This window comes from Dromiciops gliroides, chromosome 6, assembly GCF_019393635.1.
Source record: "Dromiciops gliroides isolate mDroGli1 chromosome 6, mDroGli1.pri, whole genome shotgun sequence".
In the NCBI taxonomy this organism is placed as follows: Eukaryota; Metazoa; Chordata; class Mammalia; order Microbiotheria; family Microbiotheriidae; genus Dromiciops; species Dromiciops gliroides.
The window spans coordinates 234,694,308-234,714,748 of record NC_057866.1 but is presented as its reverse complement, the minus strand read 5'-3'; the positions used below and the strand labels follow the sequence as shown (position 1 = coordinate 234,714,748).

Sequence of the window (20,441 nt, the reverse complement as noted above, 5' to 3'; positions counted from 1 at the left end):
CTTCAAATAATGGAGTTGAATTTAGTCCTCTTGAAGTCAATGACTGTGCTCTCCTCTCTCTTTTTTGTTTCCAGTGTATTTTTTACTGATTACTAAGTTTGGAATATGTTTTAACTAGCAGAAAACAATAGTATTTCAAATTATTGTATTGAAGTTATATTATGGATGCTATTGGCATTTATGAGTTATCCGGGCTCTATAACCTCCATTTATTTAATTATTTCTATTGGAAACTGTGTCCTGAATTCCAAACGACTGGGTCCATTTTTAATTTAATTTGATTTTTTTTCACAGACCATTTTTAGATGGAGGGCTGCCTGACCATTCATTATAGAAATAAAAAGTAGGCAGTTGTTTACCATTTTTTATGCTAGTAAAGAGTTCACCTTTTCATCATTCCACCCTACTGCTGAAACAAAAGTCAACAGGATTGCAGTTAGTCCTCCAGCTCCGTGTAAACCGATACGATTGCTGCCTATGACAGCCACAATAGATAAACCCATAAGGAGGAACGCTCTCTTCCAGGCAACGGCAGGCTAGCGTTAGAGACAAAGATATTTAAAGATTAATTGACATTAAACATTGAAGAAACATGTTGCATTATCTATGAAGTTTTACTATTCATGACATCCCTATCTCCAGTGACCTTGGTAAGTAGTATTTGAACTTTCTATCTCCTTTCTCTCTCTCTCTCTCTCTTTCTCTCTCTCTCTCTCTCTCTCTCTCTCTCTCTCTCTCTCTCTCTCTGTCTGTCTCTTTTTTGGTTGTTGTTGTTTTTGGTGGGGCATTGAGGGTTAAGTGACTTGCCCAGGGTCACACAGCTAGTAAGTGTCAAGTGTCTGAGACAGCATTTGAACTCAGGTACTCCTGAATCCACTGTGCCACCTAGCTGCCCCTCTATCTCCATTCTCACAAAAATCTTTAAACCAGAGCATCACCTAGTAGCAAAATTAACAGATTTTTAATATGTACCTTGTTTCACCACCTTGGTACTAGGAGCCATGAAGTTTTTAGTGGGAGAAGGAAGAAGAAACAGGACTTCCTATTGCAAACAGCAACCTCTGAATAATTAAGAATCCACTTGCCAGGGCAGCTAGATGGCGCAGTGGATAGAGCACCGGCCCTGGAGTCAGGAGGACCTGAGTTCAAATCCGGCCTCAGACACTTAACACTTACTAGCTGTGTGACCCTGGGCAAGTCACTTAACCCCAACTGCCTCACTAAAAAAAAAAAAAAATAAAGAATCGACTTGCAAGTAAATGAGTTTAAGTAAGTCAATTTTAGTCAATATTTAAGGATGTGTCGTTTCTGTATTGGTAAAAGAGACCTCTGTGTATAAACTCTAGCACACTCTTCATCAACTGTCAGGGGAATGAGTGGAGTTAGCTAGGCCAAACCAGGGAAGGGAAGTGTTAAATAAAGTTGTGTTGTCTACACAAGCATCAGGGGGATTTGAGTCAACTGTGGCCAACACTGTAGGAAGGAAGAGGAGGAACTGAGGATGCCATTAGAGTAAATGCTGCCTCTCCCTAGGAAAGTTGAGAGGGGAGGACCTGGAGAGGAAAGGATTAGCAGCCTCTATATGCAATTTCATGACTTTGAGAAGCCAGAAGGAAGTAATAGAAAGGAAGAACTTTGTCTATCTGAGCTAAGTAGATCATTCTTTTGTTTTTTATTCATAAAGTAAGGAGGCAAAAACATCAATTAAAATTAAATTAATTAAAATCAATAATGTTACCTAGTGCTGTTATCAAGAAGCAGGAATATTAAACTACCTTAAAGAATGGTTTTCATAAAAATAAATGTAATAAGTGATATTTTCTGTCTTCCCAAATTATGGTTTTTCTTATTAAATGCCTAAACACCACATTTCATCAAATAGATTTATTTCCTGTTTACCTGATCATTACTTGGAAAGTAGCGAACAAAAAATCCCAAAACAATTCCTGTCGCCACACCAACTACTGTTTCATAAAAACCGCTGATGACATTCTTATATACAGGACCTATAACAAACAACACATTACCAGGAGACCATTTTATTTTCTATTTTAATAATATTTTCTTTTTCCCCAGTTACATGTAAAAACAACTTTAAATATTTGTTGTTGTTTTTGTCTTGAATTCCTAATTCTATTCCTCCCTCCCTCCCTGAGACAGTTAACAATGTGATATAGGTTATACATGTTCAATCATGTAAACATTTCCATATGGAAGGAAAGAAGGAAGGAAGGAAGGAAAGAAGGAAGGGAGGGAGGAAGGAAGAAAAGGAAAGAATGCTTCAGTCTGTATTCAGACAACATTAGTTCTTTCTCTGGACATTTTTTATCATGAGTCCTTTGGGATTGTCTTGTATCATTGTATTTCAGAGAATAGATAAGCCATTCACAGTTGAGCATCATACAATATTGTTGTCACTGTGTACAATGTACTCCCAGTTCTGTTCACTTCACTTTGCATTGTAAGTCTTTGCATATGTAAGTCTTTCCAGGTTTTTCTGAAATCATCATGCTTGTCATTTTTATAGCACAGTAATATTCCATTATGGATCATAAGCCAGAACTTGTTCAGCCATTCCCCAATTGATGGACATCCCCTCTGTTTCCAATTATTAACCACCATGAAAAGACCTGCTATAATATTTTTTGTACAAATAGGTTCTTTTCCCTTTTTGCTTTAAAATCTCTTTGGGATAAAGACCTGAAAGGAATATTGCTTGTACAGTTTTATAGCCCTTTGAGCATAGTTCCAAATTGCTCTCCAGAATGGTTGGATAAGTTCACAACTCCACCAACAGTACATTAGCGTACCATTTTCCCCATATCCCCTCCAACATTTATCATTTTCCCTTTCTTTCATATTAGCTCAGGAGACCATTTTAAAGAAATATCTATAATAAAATACAAAAAGACAAACATTACCCTATCAATGTCTCCTTGTACAAAAAAAAATCATGGACAAAACCAACATCACTAACAGAGCAGGATAGATATATCCTAAAACAAATACATGAAAACCAGCCTCTAATATACAATGTCCAAAAAGTCATAGTGCAATTTTAAGTAGTAATAGTTTCAGAAGTATGAATGCTAAAAATATACAAAAGCATCATTTGAAAATTTTATTATTTCTATTTCTTTAACAATTGTTTGGTTTTATGAACTTTGAATAATAATTTTTGAATTTCAATTTTAACAAGATGAGGTACAGTGTATTCATTGCTTGTTAGACAGTTCTTGGATGGCACTTTATCAGACAAGTGGAATGGCAGAGTAGGTCCTATATCCATTAGACTTTTTCTTGTGAGGTCATGTCAAATCTGTCATATATACACAAAAACAGCTAACATTACAAAATTACTGAGCAACATTTGATCAAAGTTTTTACAAAGTTTGAAAATTGACCAAGTTGAACAAGATGGTAGTTATGTTGAATTTAAATTAATTAACTTTTCAAATGTTGCTTTTTATGAGTTATAAAGGGTTTTGTGTGTGTGTGTGTGTGTGTGTGTGTGTGTGTGTGTGTGTGCGTGTGTATGTTTTGGGGCAGGGCAATGAGGGTTAAGTGACTTGCCCAGGGTCACACAGCTAGTGTCAAGTGTCTGAGGCTGGATTTGAACTCAGATCTTCCTGAATCCAGGACTGGTACTCTATCCCCTGTGCCACCCAGCTGCTCCAATGAAGTTTTTTAAAGCTTAAAATTACAGTAAGACTTTTGAGACATGCTGTATTAAATATATTAACTATATTACTCCACTTGGTCTACTAAGTAATTACATATTTTTGTTGTTGTTGCTCAGTTGTTTCAGTCCTATTTGACTTTTTGTGACCCCATTTGGGGTCTCCTTGGCAAAGATATTAGAGTGGTTTGCCATTTCCTTTTCCAGCTCATTTTAAAGATGAGGAAACTGAGGCAAAGAGGGTTAAATGACTTTCCCAGGGTCATATAGCTTGTGTCTGAGGCCAGATTTAAACCCACTCCAACACCTAGCTGTATACTACATGCATATATCTGTAATTATCTTTAAGTCCATACGTCACAAACATCACCATAGCTCTGATATCCTAGTCAAATTCATAGAGAGGTGAGGCAGGCCTCAGAATTTGAAGTCCCTGCTCCATTGGTGGAAGAAGACACAGGGATACCAGTCTTCCCTTCTGTGAATGGTGGGGAGTGTCTTAAATGTCACATCTGTAGCACCTGAATCACAGGGCTATGCTAAGTATCAAATTAAATCATGTATGAAATTTTTCAAATTTTATAGCACTTAGTATCTAAATGCTAGTTATTTATTTTTTTTAGTGAGGCAATTGGGGTTAAGTGACTTGCCCAGGGTCACACAGCTAGTAAGTGTTAAGTGTCTGAGGCCAGATTTGAACTCAGGTACTCCTGACTCCAGGGCCAGTGCTCTAACCACTGCGCCACCTAGCTGCCCCCTAAATGCTAGTTATTATCATAAGAACTATAAGCTTCCTTTCCAACCTGGTCCCAGGCAGGATGGCTCCTGCAAAGAAAGGTGGAGAGAAAAAGAAGGGATGCTCTGCCATCAATGAGGTGGTGACCAGAGAATACACTATCAACATTCACAAGCAGATTCATGGAGTAGGCTTCAAAAAGTGAGCTCCTCGGGCTCTCAAGGAAATTCACAAATTTGCCATGAAAGAAATGGGAACTCCAGATGTACGCATTGACACCAGACTCAACAAAGCTGTTTGGGCCAAAGGAATAAGGAATGTTCCATACCGTATCCGAGTGCGTTTGTCCAGGAAACGCAATGAGGATGAAGATTCACCAAACAACCTTGGTTACTTATGTGTCTGTCACCACTTTCAAAAGCTTACAGACAGGGGCAGCTAGGTGGCGCAGTGGATAGAGCACCGGCCCTGGAGTCAGGAGTACCTGAGTTCAAATCTGGCCTCAGACACTTAACACTTACTAGCTGTGTGACCCTGGGCAAGTCACTTAACCCCAATTGCCTCACTAAAAAAAGAAAAAAGAAAAAAAAAAAGAAAAGCTTACAGACAGTCAATGTGGATGAAAACTAAACTGAACTTCATTTAAATACAATTATAAAATGCCAAAAAAAAGAGATCTATGAGCCATAAATCCCATGACAGTCTGCCCCAATCAAGTGCTGTGTAACAGCAAAAATGGTAGCCTGACGGCCCAATGTATTCTCACTTTCCTTTATCCCACTGTGGCTGAAAACTTAGCTGGACTTAAATCCCCTCAAACTCTGATGGAGATAGAGGAGGCAGGGGAGGGAGTAAGTAAGAAGAAAAGTCAAAGAAAATTAAAATAATAAATTCTATACATGCCGAGAGTTTAATCTACTAAGAGGCTCCTTCTAAAGTCAAGAAATAGGTACTGATGTAGCTATACTGATGAAGCACTGGGGCTTTTAATCATTCCTTTTGATATCTGTCTTATAGACTCTATGTGGTCATCCATGCTCTTCCAAATCTTGGCATATCTTCACTCCCACAGAATAACAACATATCTGGGTCATGTAGCAATAGCTTTCAGATCCTAGGGACATGTGACAGCTTCCCATGATCATGGGCAAATTGTTATCCCAACATTTCCTGCTTCCCTAGATTGAACTCAAGCCCAAGGCAGGACCAGGGGCTAAGACCAGACTAGACCTCCATCCCAGAGTGATGGGAAGGAGACAAATCTGTTTGTTTGGGAACTTGGGTATCAGGAGTACTTGCTGATAGCGTTTCTCCTTTGATGTCACAATGCTTGCTATTTTAAATAAATTGTTCTCTTTCTTTATTGCTGCATGAGATCTGCATGAAGAGCTAAGGATGGAGTTAGCTGTGGGATAGGGGCTTAATCAAGAATAGTATCATGTTGTACATATACAACCTATATCAGACTGCTTTCCATCTTGGGGAGGAGGGAGGGAAGGGGCAGGGGGAGAAAAAAAAATTGGAACTAAAAATCCAATGAGAACAAATGTTGAAAACTATCCTTATATGTAATATGTAAGTGGAAAATAATAAAAAAAATTTAAAGAGAATAGTATCATGATGTGCAGGCAGATTTCAGAGAAACCTGGAAGGACTTACATGAATTGAGTGAGATGAGCAGAACCAGGAGAACATTGTACAGAGTATCAACAATATTATGTGTTGATCAACTGTGATAGACTTGATTCTTTTCAGCAATACAATGGTCCAAGATAGTTTCAAAGGATTCATGATGGAAAATGCTCTCCAAATCCAGAAAAAAAAAAGAACTGTGTAATCTAGATGCAGATTGAACCATACTATTTCTATCATTTTTGTTGTTGTTTTTCTTTTTTGCGGTTTTTCCTTTTTGCTCTGATTCTTCTTTTACAGCATGACTAATGCATAAATATGTTTAATGCGATTGTACATATATAACCTCTATCAGATGGCTTGCTGTCTTGGGGAGGGGAGAGGGAGAGGAGGGAGGGAGAAAAATGTGAAACTAGAAATCTTATTAAAACAAATGTTGAAAACTATCTCTACATGTAACTAGAAAATAATAAAATACTTTTATGGGGAAAAAAAGAATAGTATTATGAATCTGAGCCTTGTGTAAAGTACCTGTAGAGTAATAGGGAAGGCAAGGTTGCCCATAAACCCCATAGAAAGCCTCTCTTGGCCCATATTTAAGATCTATTTTAATTTTATTTTAGTGAGCTTATTTAATCATCGGTTCAGGCGTAATTATGTCGTTTGGCATTGCAGGGTCCACTGAAGAGTTTTCTGGTTTTTCTTTTTGTTTTTTTGGTGAGGCATTTGGGGTTAAGTGACTTGCCCAGGGTCACACAGCTAGTAAGTGTCAAGTGTCTGAGGCCAGATTTGAACTCAGGTCCTACTGAATCCAGGGCTGGTGCTTTATCCACTGTGCCACCTAGCTGCCCCCGGTTTTGCTTTTTCTTAATCTTTCTAGGCCATAATTAACAGTATGAAGTCTTGAAGAGTCTAGCTGTTGTTTCATTTAGAACCTAATCCTGTGGTGTTCAGCATGCCAGTTTGGTGTGCACATACTTAAATGCAATTACAGGGTTGTTATTGTTGGTCACTGTTGAATTTGTGATTGAGGTTGAAATAAAATAGCATCATGGCTATGCAGTTCTTTAAAAAATGGTTGCAAATTAGCCGGATTGGATCCCATCAAGAACTATTATTTTAGGTTGTGTCTTCAGAATGCTTTGATAAATATGTTGGGGAGGGCAGTTTGGGTCAGGTATCATCTAAAATGACTAAAGATGATAAAAAGTATTGTATTCTGCTATTTGGTTAATGCAGTGGTCAGAATCCTTGATAAGGCAGAGCTCAGGAGGATGTTCGGAAAATAATTAATAGATCTCCTTATGAGGATGAAAAGCTAGTTTTAAACCTTCTCTGAGGTGAGAAGATGGAACTGAATATACTTGGGACACAGAGCCCTGAGGAGAAGCCTCAATGTAACCTACATGTGACTTTCCTGGTACATACATATACTATACTTCAACCAAGAATCACACCACAGATTTTATAATGTATCTGTTATGTTTGATCAGGAGTCATGTTTACCGATTGATTTTTGCTACACTCTCAGAAGATAAAGCAGATATGCAGACTTTTAAGTCTGGCTGATATAGAATATCTTTGTCCTCAGTTCAGAAGGACTCAGATAGGAACAAGTGATGTTACAATCCACAATTTCTCTGCCAATAATTTCAACAAAGGAATGCTAAGAAGTCACCGTGTTGAGGAAACACACAAGATAGAGGTCTGATGGAAAACCATTCCATACCAAGTAGTTGAAAGAAAGATATCTACCATTCTATAAAACAGCCTCAAAGAACACTTGGTATTTCACAAAGATAATGCAACACAACCATCTGTTGCCCACTAAAGAGTTCATTGTAGTACTTGGTGATATGGAAGAAAAGAGCAATGGAGATTCAAGCCATGTGGGCTCTAAGGAGTGCCCACTAACCAGGTGCAGAGTTAGATCAAGAGAGAAAAGTTAGATAAGGAATATATTGGGTATTATGAGGCTCAGGGAAGTCTGGTGGAAAGGATCTTTTTTGCCTACACTTTTTTTTTTTTTTGCTGGGCAATGGGGGTTAAGTGACTTGCCCAGGGTCACACAGCTAGTAAGTGTCAAGTGTCTGAGGCTGGATTTGAACTCAGGTACTCCTGACTCCAGGGCCGGTGCTCTATCCACTGCGCCACCTAGCTGCCCCTTGCCTACACTTTCTACCAATAGCGGTCCCTAATGGAATAGAAACTATCTCTAGTGCCTGGAGCATCTATAAGCGCAGGAATGTAACTACATTTAAAGTGCAAAATTGATAAGAGGTCAATGAAGAAGTGTCACAACTTTGTGGTCAGTGATTCAGTTAACTTTAGACATTTAAGGTATAATATGTGAAGCAGCTCCACACATAGTCAGACAATGCCCGTTGTTGGAATTCATGTGTCACAGTGATTCTCTGGCCCATTGTACCCTGGATACATTGTACATCACCCAAGTAGTGTATATGTATTAGGTTTCTGCTGTGACCTGTAGGTATGCTATTCTATGTGATCTTGATGCTTTGTCTTATGTATTTTGGGGAGAGGAAATGGAATAAGCATTTATATAGCACCAACTATGTTCCAGGCAAGGTGCTAAGGTTTTACAAATATTATCTTATTTGATCCTCATAACTGTACAAAGTAGGTGCTATTATCTCTATTTTATAGTTAAAGAATTTGAGGCAAACAGAGGAATGATTTGCCTAGGGTCAATTGCTGAGGTCAGACTTGAACTCAACTCCAGGGCAAGTACCCTATCTACTATGCTACCCAGTGGCCCTGCATGAGATTAGTGTCTTTTTATATGCAATGTTGTTACATGTTACATGTGCTATTAATTTCTGTGCTAAGTACTAGGGAAACAAAGAAAGGCAGCTCATAGGCTAATGGGGAAAATAACATGAAAAGATATATGTACAAACAAGATAAAGTCAGAAAAAATTGAGGGGGAGGCACTAAGTTTAAGGAGGACTAAGAAAAGCTTTTTTGCAGAAATCTCTCTAGCTGAAATTTCCTAACAGGAGCCATCATAGACTCTTTTTCCCCCCAGGGTATTGAGGGTTAAGTGACTTGCCCAGGGTCACACAGCTAGTAAATGTCAAGTGTCTGAGGCCGAATTTGAACTCAGGTCCTCCTGAATCCAGGGCCAGTGCTTTATCCACTGCGTCATCTAGCTGCCCCCCATCTCTCTCTAGCTGAAATTTGACAGGCACCTGGCAAGCCATGAAACAAGAAAAAACCAATCAAGTTGACAAGCCCTCCCAACAAAACTAAACCCATTTATTTTAGGATGCATCCTGTGCCCAGCATGAATTATACTAACTATACTCATAGCTCAGTGTTGTTGTTGATGATGATGACGACGACGATGATGCTAGCTAATATTTATATAGGGTGGGCCAAAAGTCACAAAGAGGTTTCGATATTTAATAACTCCTTTATTTTTGGTTTCTAATTTATAATACCACAGCATCACATACAGTATATGTAAGAAATGAATCTACATTATGTATGAAAAATCAAATCTTGTAAATGGTGAAAAATAAAGAAAAAATAATTTTCAAAAAGTTAATAAAACATCATGACTTTTGGATCATCCTGTATATGGGAAGAATCTTGGTTTAGTGGCTAAAGAGCAAGCTTTGTCAGGTGCTTCTGACCCATACTTACTAAGACCCCCATTTAGGCTCTTTTCTAATCAGTGCCTTAGGAAAACACTAAGACTATAGGTTACAGAACAGTTGAAGATGTGCATTGATTTGGGAAATTTTTCTCAATGGGAGCTGCCTTTAGGAATGAAATCATAGGCTTCCACCAAATACGTCTTAATTTACCCCCCTAGTAATTCCAGTAAAAGCCGCTGGGTCAAGCAGTGGTTTCCAAATGAATTAACAATTTCTTTCTGCCTGTGAAAAAATGAAAAGAATGAAATCCTTTTCAAGCTCTACATTTTAATTAGTGCATTAAGAAGTGAAGTCAGGAATATTAAGCAAAATAATAGAAAACTGAGGCTCAATGCTGAGGATTTCTTAGTTTACCTGAAGAGAATGTTATACTTAAGAATGTATTGAAGCCAGTGATAGCCAGAATATCATCAAAGCTGCTGGCAGCGATGAGCAAGGTGGGGATCCCCTTTTTGACACCATATCCTTGTTCTTGTAGCATCAGCATTGAGGGGACCACAACAGCAGGAGAAACTGCACCTAGGACAAAGCTGAAGCAGACACCTTCAACTTGAACAGAATATTACATTTAAGAAAATAAATTGCTTATAATTTTTTAAAAAACTGTTATTAATTCAAATTTTATGTACTACTTTTAGGCTAACATTAATGATCCATCTTTAGCCTATGCTAAACTGTGTCTTATATTTCTAGAAAAATATTTTAGAAATATATAGGAAACATTCTAGAAATATCTAGAAAAGGTATTATGGTTTATACAAAAGAGAATTTCAGGCATAATTTAAAAATATTCTTTCTTTAAAAGTAACAGAGAAGTCAGAAGTAGTATAATCCAGGGGAGAGAAGGCTAGCTTTGGAGTCAGAAAGTACTGGGTTTTTAAGGCACAACACTGACACTAACAAGCTGAATGACCACGGGCATGAAGTTGATGGGCAAAGAAAACTCTGAAAGCCATAATTACATACCAGTTTTTAGTTGGATGGATGTAATTTACTCAGTAAATTGCATATATGATATGCAATTTTTGAAGAATGGTCCAGGAATTGCTTGGTAGTTAATATTTTTTTTAAAAAGTAACAAAAGCAAATATAAGAATATGACAAGGAACTCTATTTTAAAAGACATTTGCACATTATACATGGAATATCTATGTATATGACATTTAATATGAATTTCTGACAGCTACATTATAGTTTAACTGGGGCTAAAAAGAGATCATAACAACTGAATCTAACTTTATTTCTAAGAGAAAATGCCCTCTAATGAATTACGAGTGAACTTTTGGGAAGACAAAACAGTTGAAAATGAGCAAGTGCTTAAATACAGTCATAATCATATCCCTCAAAATACTTTGTGTTTACTTCATTACTCTCTTCCACCTATTAAAATCCTACTCATTTTTAAGGCCCAACTCAGGTCTTACTTCTTCCATTCCAGAACTTCCCCAGACTGCAATTATCTCACCCCACCCTAAAGTACTATCACACCCTGTAGCTCAACTCCATGATTTAACAGGGTTCTCTTTGGTCTTGTGTTTCTAAGGAGCTACTCTGGTAGTTAATTAAGTTACAAATTCTTTGAGTTTCACTTACAAGACCATTCGGGGCACATAATAAGTGTATTAATAATAATAACAATAATAACAACTTGTAGGGTGATTGATAAGTATAGACAAATGGAATTCCTTTGGACAAATGGTATGGTATTTTTTCACAATTCCTAGTCCATTCAGTACAACTCCTCTGCATCCTTCAGCCTAGCAAATTGAAAACTTATTTTGAGTTCATGGGAAAGAAGGAAGAATGACATTACAGAACAGAAATTATTCCATACTTAGGCACCTGACTAGGTAGGGTCAAGAAGAGCCAGAGGCTATGCATGGACCTGGTTTTATGCTCTGTCACCAACACATTTGGTTTTGGTTTTTGTACCCCTAGAGCCTAGCACAGTGTCTTGACTATAGTAGGTGCTTAATACATGTTTAACTGAATTGAATGGATTTTCTAAGGTCTTGCACGGTAAAAAGACAATAGCTGTTGAAGAGCAATACTGCATATCATATACATTTTCAAACACATATTTATAGACATTATGACTATTCAGCATAATACACTTTAACCCAGGATCCTGGCCTTGCTTATTTTCACAGGAAAAATGAGAATAAATTACCCTAACAGAAATCCCCATTGCCATGGAAACTTCATAATAAAGTGAGAAAAAACAGCAGCTGAGCATGCCTCCAAACAACAGGGACCAATGGATAATCTTAAACAAACTCCTTTTAATTTCTTCAGGGCCTGAAACACAGAAACAGTCATATTCATATAATCTTTAAGTGACACAAAGAAAAACAATTGCAACCAATCTCCATCCCAGTAGTTTTTTTAAAGTAGATTTTATAGAGGGTTGGGAGGAATAGCATTATAGCTATTCCCCCTTCGGTTTACTCTCCTCAAAAATTTGACTATATATATATATATATATATCTTTATATTTTAAAGAAGTATTGATTTTATCCTTACTACCCAAGATGAGCAAAAGTGGTTAAGGAGTTATGACAACTGTCCTAAATTTGCTGCTTGTACTCAGGTTCAGGTCTCCCCCATCTTTGAAAAACCTTCTCCTAACCCTACCACCCCTTCACACTATCTTTATGTTTTTTTCCCCTTTCACAGTCAAATTCCTTGGAAAATCTGTCTACCTGCCTTACTTCTATTTTTACTTTTCTCACTCACTTATCAATCCCTTAAAATCTGGATTTAAATCTACAGTCTGATGCTTACGACTTGAGTAATTTTGTGCAAATCACTTAGCCTACTTGGGCCTCAGTTTCATCAATGATGAAATTAAATGGTTGAACTAGATAGCCTCTGAGGTCCATTCCAATGAGCCCAGCACTGAAACTGCTCTCTCCAAAGTTCACCATGACCTTTCTTTGGCTAAAGTCTTTTCTCGGTCCTCACCTTTTAGACCTTTCTGCAGCATTTGACAGGGATGATCACTCCCCCTCCCCTTCCTCTGGATACAATCTCCTCTCTGGTTTTTAGTGACTGCTATTCCCTGGTTCTTATCTTACCTGTCTGGACGCTTCCTTTAAAACATATCTCAAATGTTACCTTCTACAGGAGCCCTGATGAGTCCCCATCCCTCAGCTGCTAAAGACTTCTTACTCAAGGTTACTTTTGGATTTTTGATCTACTTTTTCATGTGCTTGTTGTTTTCCCTGATAAGATGTAAACTCACTGTTTTTCCTCTTGATATTCCCAGTGCCTGTCACATAGCAGGTGCTTAATAAATGCTTGTTGATGGATAGACAAGCTCTGTTAGTAAAGAGGGTGCTAGTACATAGAAACTTCTTTGTGAAGCGTGCACTGTTGGTTCAACTTTATCATTTTAGCTAGAACACATTAGAAGTTAGAAGAAACGTGATTGCTAAGAAAATTATGCATTTTGAAGGATTATATGTTGATAGACTTGTAGCCAAGGGAAACTTTAGAAGTTCGGGTCCCTAATTTTACAGATGAGGTGACAGAGAGGTGTTTTTTTTTTGTCTTGGTCATTTGACTTGTCCTGGATCATACTGCTGGTCAACATCAGAGGCAGGATTTGAACCCTTGCTCCCTCCAAATCCAAAGTCCTATCCACGAAAGGGGGCTGCCTCTCATTCACTGAATGTATCACTTGATATCGCTCAACCACATTTTGTGTCTTCTACCTAGACACATTAGTACCTAGAATTAGTGCAGTACCAGAATAGTAGGTTCCACCTCCCAGTCTCCCTAATAATCAGGGCTCTCTGTCTTCTCAAATTATTAGGGCTATTATGCACAAAGCAAGATATACCAGGTCATCTGAATTTAAATTCTGAACAAAAGGGTTTCCTCGTCCTCTGTGAACTGCAAAACAAATAACTACCCAGGGAAGATGGTGGACATCTTGCTTTCATTGACACTCCTACAATAGAGAGGCTGCTGGAGCAATATTTATTTCTATTGGAATAATAGAAGACAATCCTCAAGACCCTATAAACTGGTTATCTTCTTGAGGAAACAATGATACTTGAGATTATCAAAAATAACCATTCCTCCTCTCCTCATGCTATTAATGATAGTGAACTACAATAGAAACAGAGGTGCCTAGTGTTTCAGGTGTTAATATGGGCTCTGTAATGATTATTCTATATGTTAGAATTTCCCTTTTTCACAGGGGAGCAGGACAATGGAATTTCACAATAAGCATTAGAAAGATTTCTGAGGCTCAGAGCTGCTTGACATACCAATGATCCTTTGCAAGTGAACTCTAGCTGAATTTGGAGAGGCCTGTAGATGTCAGAAACCACAGAAACAGACTTGATCATCACAGGGGTGAGCTTGGGCAGAAGCTGCAGACTTGAGACCTTGCTCGGGACTAAACATCCAGCTAGCTGGCTTGTGTCTACAAGATGTCTTCTCCCTTAAACCACTTTCCCCACTCCCCTTTGAGCAGCTGCTCCCTTGTAAGTTTTTTCTTGCAAGTTTTTCTTTTCAGACAATAAACGCTATTGTAATCTGGGATCAAATTGTGTTTAGGGCCTGGGATCTTCCTTTAACACAGGTAATGAAGGTGACAGTTCCACTGTATTCCCCCTGTCAGGTTATATCTAGAGGGCCACACTGGAAGGAGACACTGACAACAAACTTGAACACAACCACAGAAGGCTGATTAGGATGAGGGAAGGCAAAACCAGGTCATTTAAGAATTGGTTGAGGGGCAGCTAGGCGCAGTGGATAGAGCACCGGCCCTGGAATCAGGAGTACCTGAGCTCAAATCCAGCCTCCGACACTTAACACTTACTAGCTGTGTGACCCTGGGCAAGTCACTTAACCCCAATTGCCTCACTAAAAAAAAAAAAAAAAAAAAAATTGGTTGAAGGAACTGAGATATATAACTCAGAGAAAAGAAAGGATGCAAAGGGGGTAGGGGTGTGTGTGTATATGTGTGTGTGTGTGTGTGTGTGTGTGCGCACATGCGCGCGCAGGATTACTGACTTCCACTCTTTGTAGGATCATCAAATGGAAGAGAGAACAGACTTATTCTTTGTGCTGTCGAGATCAAATAAGGACCCCAAGGTGGAAAAAGTGGGAATGCAGATTTTGATTCCATATAATAACATGCTGCATAGGGATAGGGACTGGATCTTTCATTTCACTGGTATTGGCACTGTCATATAAGGAAACTCCTTCTATCAATACAGGTCAGCACCTTCTCTGCATTTTAGAGCCTTAGAGAGTAGCCTAGAAAACTGAGAGCTTAAGTGATTGATCCTGGATCACATAACTATTATATGTCAAAGGAGGATCATTTTGAGGCTACCTCTCTTTCTACTGTGCCATGTTGCTTCTCCATAGAAGTTTCTTTCTATAAAAATGAGAGCTGAGGGCAACTGGTGACACAGTGGATAAAGCACTGGCCCTGGATTCAGGAGGACCTGAGTTCAAATCCAACCTCAGACACTTGACACTTACTAGGTGTGTGACCCTAGGCAAGTCACTTAACCCTCACTGCCCTGCCCAAAATAAAAAAATTGGAGCTGATTCTCTCTCCCTCCCCCTTTCATTCTCTCTCTCTCTCTCTCTCTCTCTCTCTCTCTCTCTCTCTCTCTCTCTATATATATATATATATACATATACATATATCTCTCTATATATCTCTGTATACATATTTCTTTCTTTGTATTTCTTTCTCTCTCCTCTCTCTATATGCATATTTCTCTATATCTTCATATATATTTTATGTGTATATACATATACATGTATCTTATATGTGTGTGTATATATAAACATACATACATGTATGTGTATATGTATATACACACATATACATACACATACACATACATATATATTATATATATATATGTATATAAAAGTTGCTCAAAAATGGAATGGACTGGTTCAAGAACTAATGAGTTCGGGGCAGCTAGGTGATGCCGTGGATAAAGTACCAGCCCTGGATTCAGGAGGACCTGAGTTCAAATCCAGCCTCAGACACTTGACACTTAAAGCTGTGTGACCTTGGGCAAGTCACTTAACCCTCACTGCCCCACCAAAAAACATTTTTTTAAAAAAGAACTAATGAGTTCCCTAAAAAACTATTATGTCCAAGCTCAATTTAGAAGACCATCCTCTAAATGTCCTTTTCAACTCTAAGGGGGTACAGTTTTTCTACAAAATTCTTTGACTTTTACTTAGCTTTGATTCTAGCCTCTAAATTACTATAAGGCAAATTTTGTCACTTTCACTTTTCTATAATTCTCAAATTCAAAATCCAAATTATGATCTACCTGTGGATCAAGCCCAAGCCCAGCTCGTACCAAGATAATGGTAAGGGCAGTATTTCTCAAATAGGAAGACACAACTTGACTGACATGAACATAATCTTGGATGACTGGAGTGTTTCTGATGATGAAACCAGCAAGCAACATCCCTGGGAAAAACAACAAAAAAAGCATGTTTTGATTTTTAAAAAAAATTTTAATAGAGCACACATGGATGCCTAATCATTCTCACTCTAAGCAGAAAGTATATCTCATTGTTTCAGAAAAGACCAGATTGTGTATGAGTAGAAACTAAGAATTTTATATGAAGCTCTTTACAAAGTATAGAGATGAGGACTGCGAGACTGAAGATGTCTGTTGTAAAGCTAGGAAGGAAAGAACAGGTAAAACCTAGGCCTACAAAGGAGTGGCAGGGAGGCAAAGGTCAACCCACGGCCACAGGTAGAGGTGGGAACCCTGTCAAAGGCGATGAACGGGATCACAGATGTAAGCTACCAAGAGGCAAATATGGAAAGACCCAAAAGAACTAAAACAAGAACCCAGAAAACAAGGCTAGCAGAAAAGCTTTCCTAAGAGAGGAACAGACCTAAAGAGATGGAAGAAAGGTCTGCAAAGAGAGACAAAAAGGCACATTTTATATTCTACAAACTCAAGTTCCTCTTAGATGCCCTTTGGATATCCTGTAGGCATCTCAAACTTAACACATACAAAAGAAATCTTTCCAAAACATGCCTCTTCTAAATTTCCCTATTACTGTCAAGGGCACTCATATCTACCCAGTCAACCTAGGTTTGCAACGGTGGGATTTAGGCCACATATACAATGTGTTGACAACTCTTTCTCTATAACTTCTCTCTTCAACATCCCATTCTCCCCATTCACCCTGCCACCACCCTAATTCAGGCCCTCATCTCCTCTTAACTAGGATGCTACAGTAGCTTCCTCTAGGCCTCTCCCTGCTCTGATCATTCTTCATTCCATTGCAACAGTGATTTCCCCAAAGTACAAATCTGATCATGTTACAACCCCTCCTCAATAAGTGGGTGCCCAAGATCAAATATAATTTCTCTGTTTGACATTTAAATTTCTTCACCACCCAATCTCTTCCTACTTTTCTAGTCTTTTTACACATTACTCCTCTCTGCACAATCTACAATTCAGACTGGCTTATTTGCTGTTCTTCACACATGATGGGAGGTAGCACAATGGATAAGAATGCCAGGCCTGGGGTCAGGAAAGCTCATCTCCCTGAGTTCAAATCTGGCTTCAAGATACTAGCCCATGTGACCCTGGGCGAGTCACTTACACTGTTTGCCTCAGTTTCCTCATCTGTAAAATGAGCTACAGAAGGAAATGGCAAACCACTTCCAGTATTCTTGCCAAGAAAACCTCAAGTGGGGTCAAGAAATGACATGAATGAACAAAAACAACACATGTGACACTCCATCTTCCATCTTTTGCGCTTACTTGAAATGTTCTCCTTCCTCAGCTCCACCTCTTAAGGATTCATTCTGCTCAAATGTCACCTTCTGCAGAAGTCCTTTCCCCCTCTCCACCTCGCCCATCCCCCCGTTGCTAGTGCCTTCCTCACTAAAGTTACCCTTAGCACAGGAAGCAGTTAATAAATGTTTGCTGATTGAAAGCACCATTGAAGTATGTTTTATGTCTCATTAGCACCTATAATAAGTGGTTGTTTAATTGGATTGAGTATGTCTACTCAAACTATTGAAGAATATAAAAAGGAACCCCCCCTTTTCTTATTTGGTTAAGAGTCTATGCTTCTAGTATGAATTAGAAAGCATAATATTTAGTACCTCTGATTACCTACCTTGCACTAGAGTCTATGTGCTCATCTGGTGGGGAACCAATGGTGGAGTATGAATTCCCAGTGTGAGAATTCCTTCTCCTAATGTAGATGGCAAGAATCCCTGACTCAGTTGATAAGTCCTAGGTAGTTTCCTGAAGCATTAGAGTTAAGAGAACTATCCAAGTGTCACACGACTACCAGGTTTTCCTGAAATCAAGCCCAGAACCTCATGGCCTTTGAATAGCTGGCATTCCTAGGAAATCCTTCCATCAAGTGGTTCTCAGAAAATGTCAGTTAGAAAATGTTGGATTGGGGCAGCTAGGTGGCGCAGTGGATAGAGCACCGGCCCTGGAGTCAGGAGTACCTGAGTTCAAATCCGGCCTCAGACACTTAACACTTACTAGCTGTGTGACCCTGGGCAAGTCACTTAACCCCAATTGCCTCACTAAAAAAAAAAAAAAAACATGTTGGATTACTTTGATTTCAATACATTTAGGAACTGTACTCTAAAATATTGTGAACATTATCATGAAGCGTTAAATTATTAAAACCACATGTTTATAAGGCAGAACATAAAGAATAGGCACTCTGTTATCCAGGAGCTAGATATAGAAACAGCCTGTTCCTCATGACAAGGACTACTGAGAAGGGCATTTCACTCATTGTTTAGCCTTTGTATAAATTTTTGTGCTACTGGAAAGGAGTTGGGAATATGTGATTCTTGCCCTCAGCTAGATGTCAGTAAGTCCACCTTAAAACTTGACCTGCGGTTGTACTGCTGATCTCTGTATCTTATTCCAATGTGTTTCAAATTTAGTAAAGACAGTTGTCATTTTTCTTTCCTGCATTTAAATTGTTTTGCTTATTTTGGGCAGTTACTGTTTAAAAAAACAACAACCTGGAATATCAGAGAAATGCCATAGATATTGTACACCTGTATTTTAGCAAGGTATCCGACAAAGAATCTTGGGCAATAGATTGGAAGCTTTAGGCTGGATGCTGATAAAACTAGGAAGATTCAGAAATGGTTGAATGACCATATCTAAAGAGTACTGATTAATGGATTGAAGTCAACCTTAAAGGAGGTTCCCCTGTCAGATTCAACATTTTTATCCATGACTTGAAAGACATATTTTTCAGAATTATTAGAGATAGGAAGGTTAGGAGGCATAGTTAAACTTGTGGATGACAGAACTGGGATCCAAAAAGATTTTGACAGGTGGGAAAGCTGGGTGAAATCACAGATGGAATTTAGTAGGGATCAACTTTAAACTATGACTCCAAAAACCAACTGAGTAAGTATAGGATGGGAAAGACATGGTTAAATACAATAGGATGTAAAAAAGACTCAGCTGGCTAATTAACCTGGTTTATAAGTTAGTATGAATTAATAGTGTGATGTGGTCATCAAAAGGTTGCTTTAATCTTAGGATGCATTAATAAAATTATGGAAGTAATTAACTGTATTTGCTTGATTAGACTACATCTATAACATTTACTTCTGTCTTCTACATTTTAAAAACATTTTGTTGATTTTCCTTCCTATAATAGGCAATTCTGGAAATATTATGTTCTCTCTCTTTCTCCCCTCAATCCCAGACCAGTACTGAATCCTCCTTTGTAACAAAGAAAAACAGTTAAGCATTGCACCACTACTTTTCTTCCCAGAGTAATCTGATAATTTATATGTTTTATACTAGTAGTTTCCTCCTTTGACAAAAGGAGGAAGGTATATTTCATTATTTGTTTTCTGGGATAATTTTCTGGTTTAAATTTTTTTCAGAGGGCAGCTAGGTGGCGCAGTGGATAGAGCACCGGCCCTGGAGTCAGGAGTACCTGAGTTCAAATCTGGCCTCAGACACTTAACACTTACTAGCTGTGTGACCCTGGGCAAGTCACTTAACCCCAATTGCCTCACTAAAAAAAAAAAAAAAATTCAGAGTCCAGATTCCTCTTAGTGATTCATTTATATTTGTGGTTTCATTTATATTATTGTAGTCATTTTTAATATTCTTTTTCTTGTTTGGTTTATTTCATTCTGTTCTAGTTCATACAAACATTTCTGTTTTTCATTCCCCAATCCATTGTGTAGGTAAGCAATATGATAAACATTATGCAAACATAATATCTTTCTAAAACAAACTATAGTTTTGTCACCTTGAAGAAAGATTGGTTTTGATCTGCTTGACCTCAGAGGGCATAATTTAGAGCAAAAATTGGGAGTTACAGAAAGGCATATTTTGACTTAATGATTTGACTTAATTATTATCTTTTTTTAATGAAGGGCTGGTCTCCAGGATAATTGCCAAGTTTCCTTCCAATTATGATTCTGAGATTTTTCATGATCATTTTACTAAACTTGTTGGCTGTAATTGGTCATTTCTACCGAAAAAGATGGCTATGAATATGCATACTGATCAATCAATCAGACGATATGTTTCAGGAACCATGTGAAGGACTGAGGATACAAAGAAAAAGCAAAAACAATGCCTTTTCTGAAGAAACTTGTGAGGAATTAAATTTCTAACAATAAGAATGATCAGAATGAAATGAGAGGACTTGGAGATAGTGAGGGAGCTCATTATGG

At 38.2% G+C, this 20,441-nt stretch overlaps 1 protein-coding gene and 1 pseudogene across 1 annotated transcript in view; one reads left to right on the top strand and one right to left on the bottom strand.

Annotated features, from left to right (window-relative positions):
* The window catches only part of LOC122732242 (sodium/hydrogen exchanger 9B1-like), a 54,052-nt gene that overhangs the window by 19,361 nt on the left and 14,250 nt on the right, over positions 1–20,441 (bottom strand). Inside the window, exons 4-8 of the mRNA XM_043972336.1 lie at positions 16,054–16,196; positions 11,901–12,028; positions 10,085–10,260; positions 1,900–2,006; positions 387–536 (exon numbers count right to left, since the gene is read on the bottom strand). Coding sequence (XP_043828271.1) covers positions 387–536; positions 1,900–2,006; positions 10,085–10,260; positions 11,901–12,028; positions 16,054–16,196 — 704 coding nt within the window. The remainder of the gene's footprint in view (positions 1–386; positions 537–1,899; positions 2,007–10,084; positions 10,261–11,900; positions 12,029–16,053; positions 16,197–20,441) is intronic.
* On the top strand, positions 4,498–5,556 carry LOC122730903 (annotated as a pseudogene).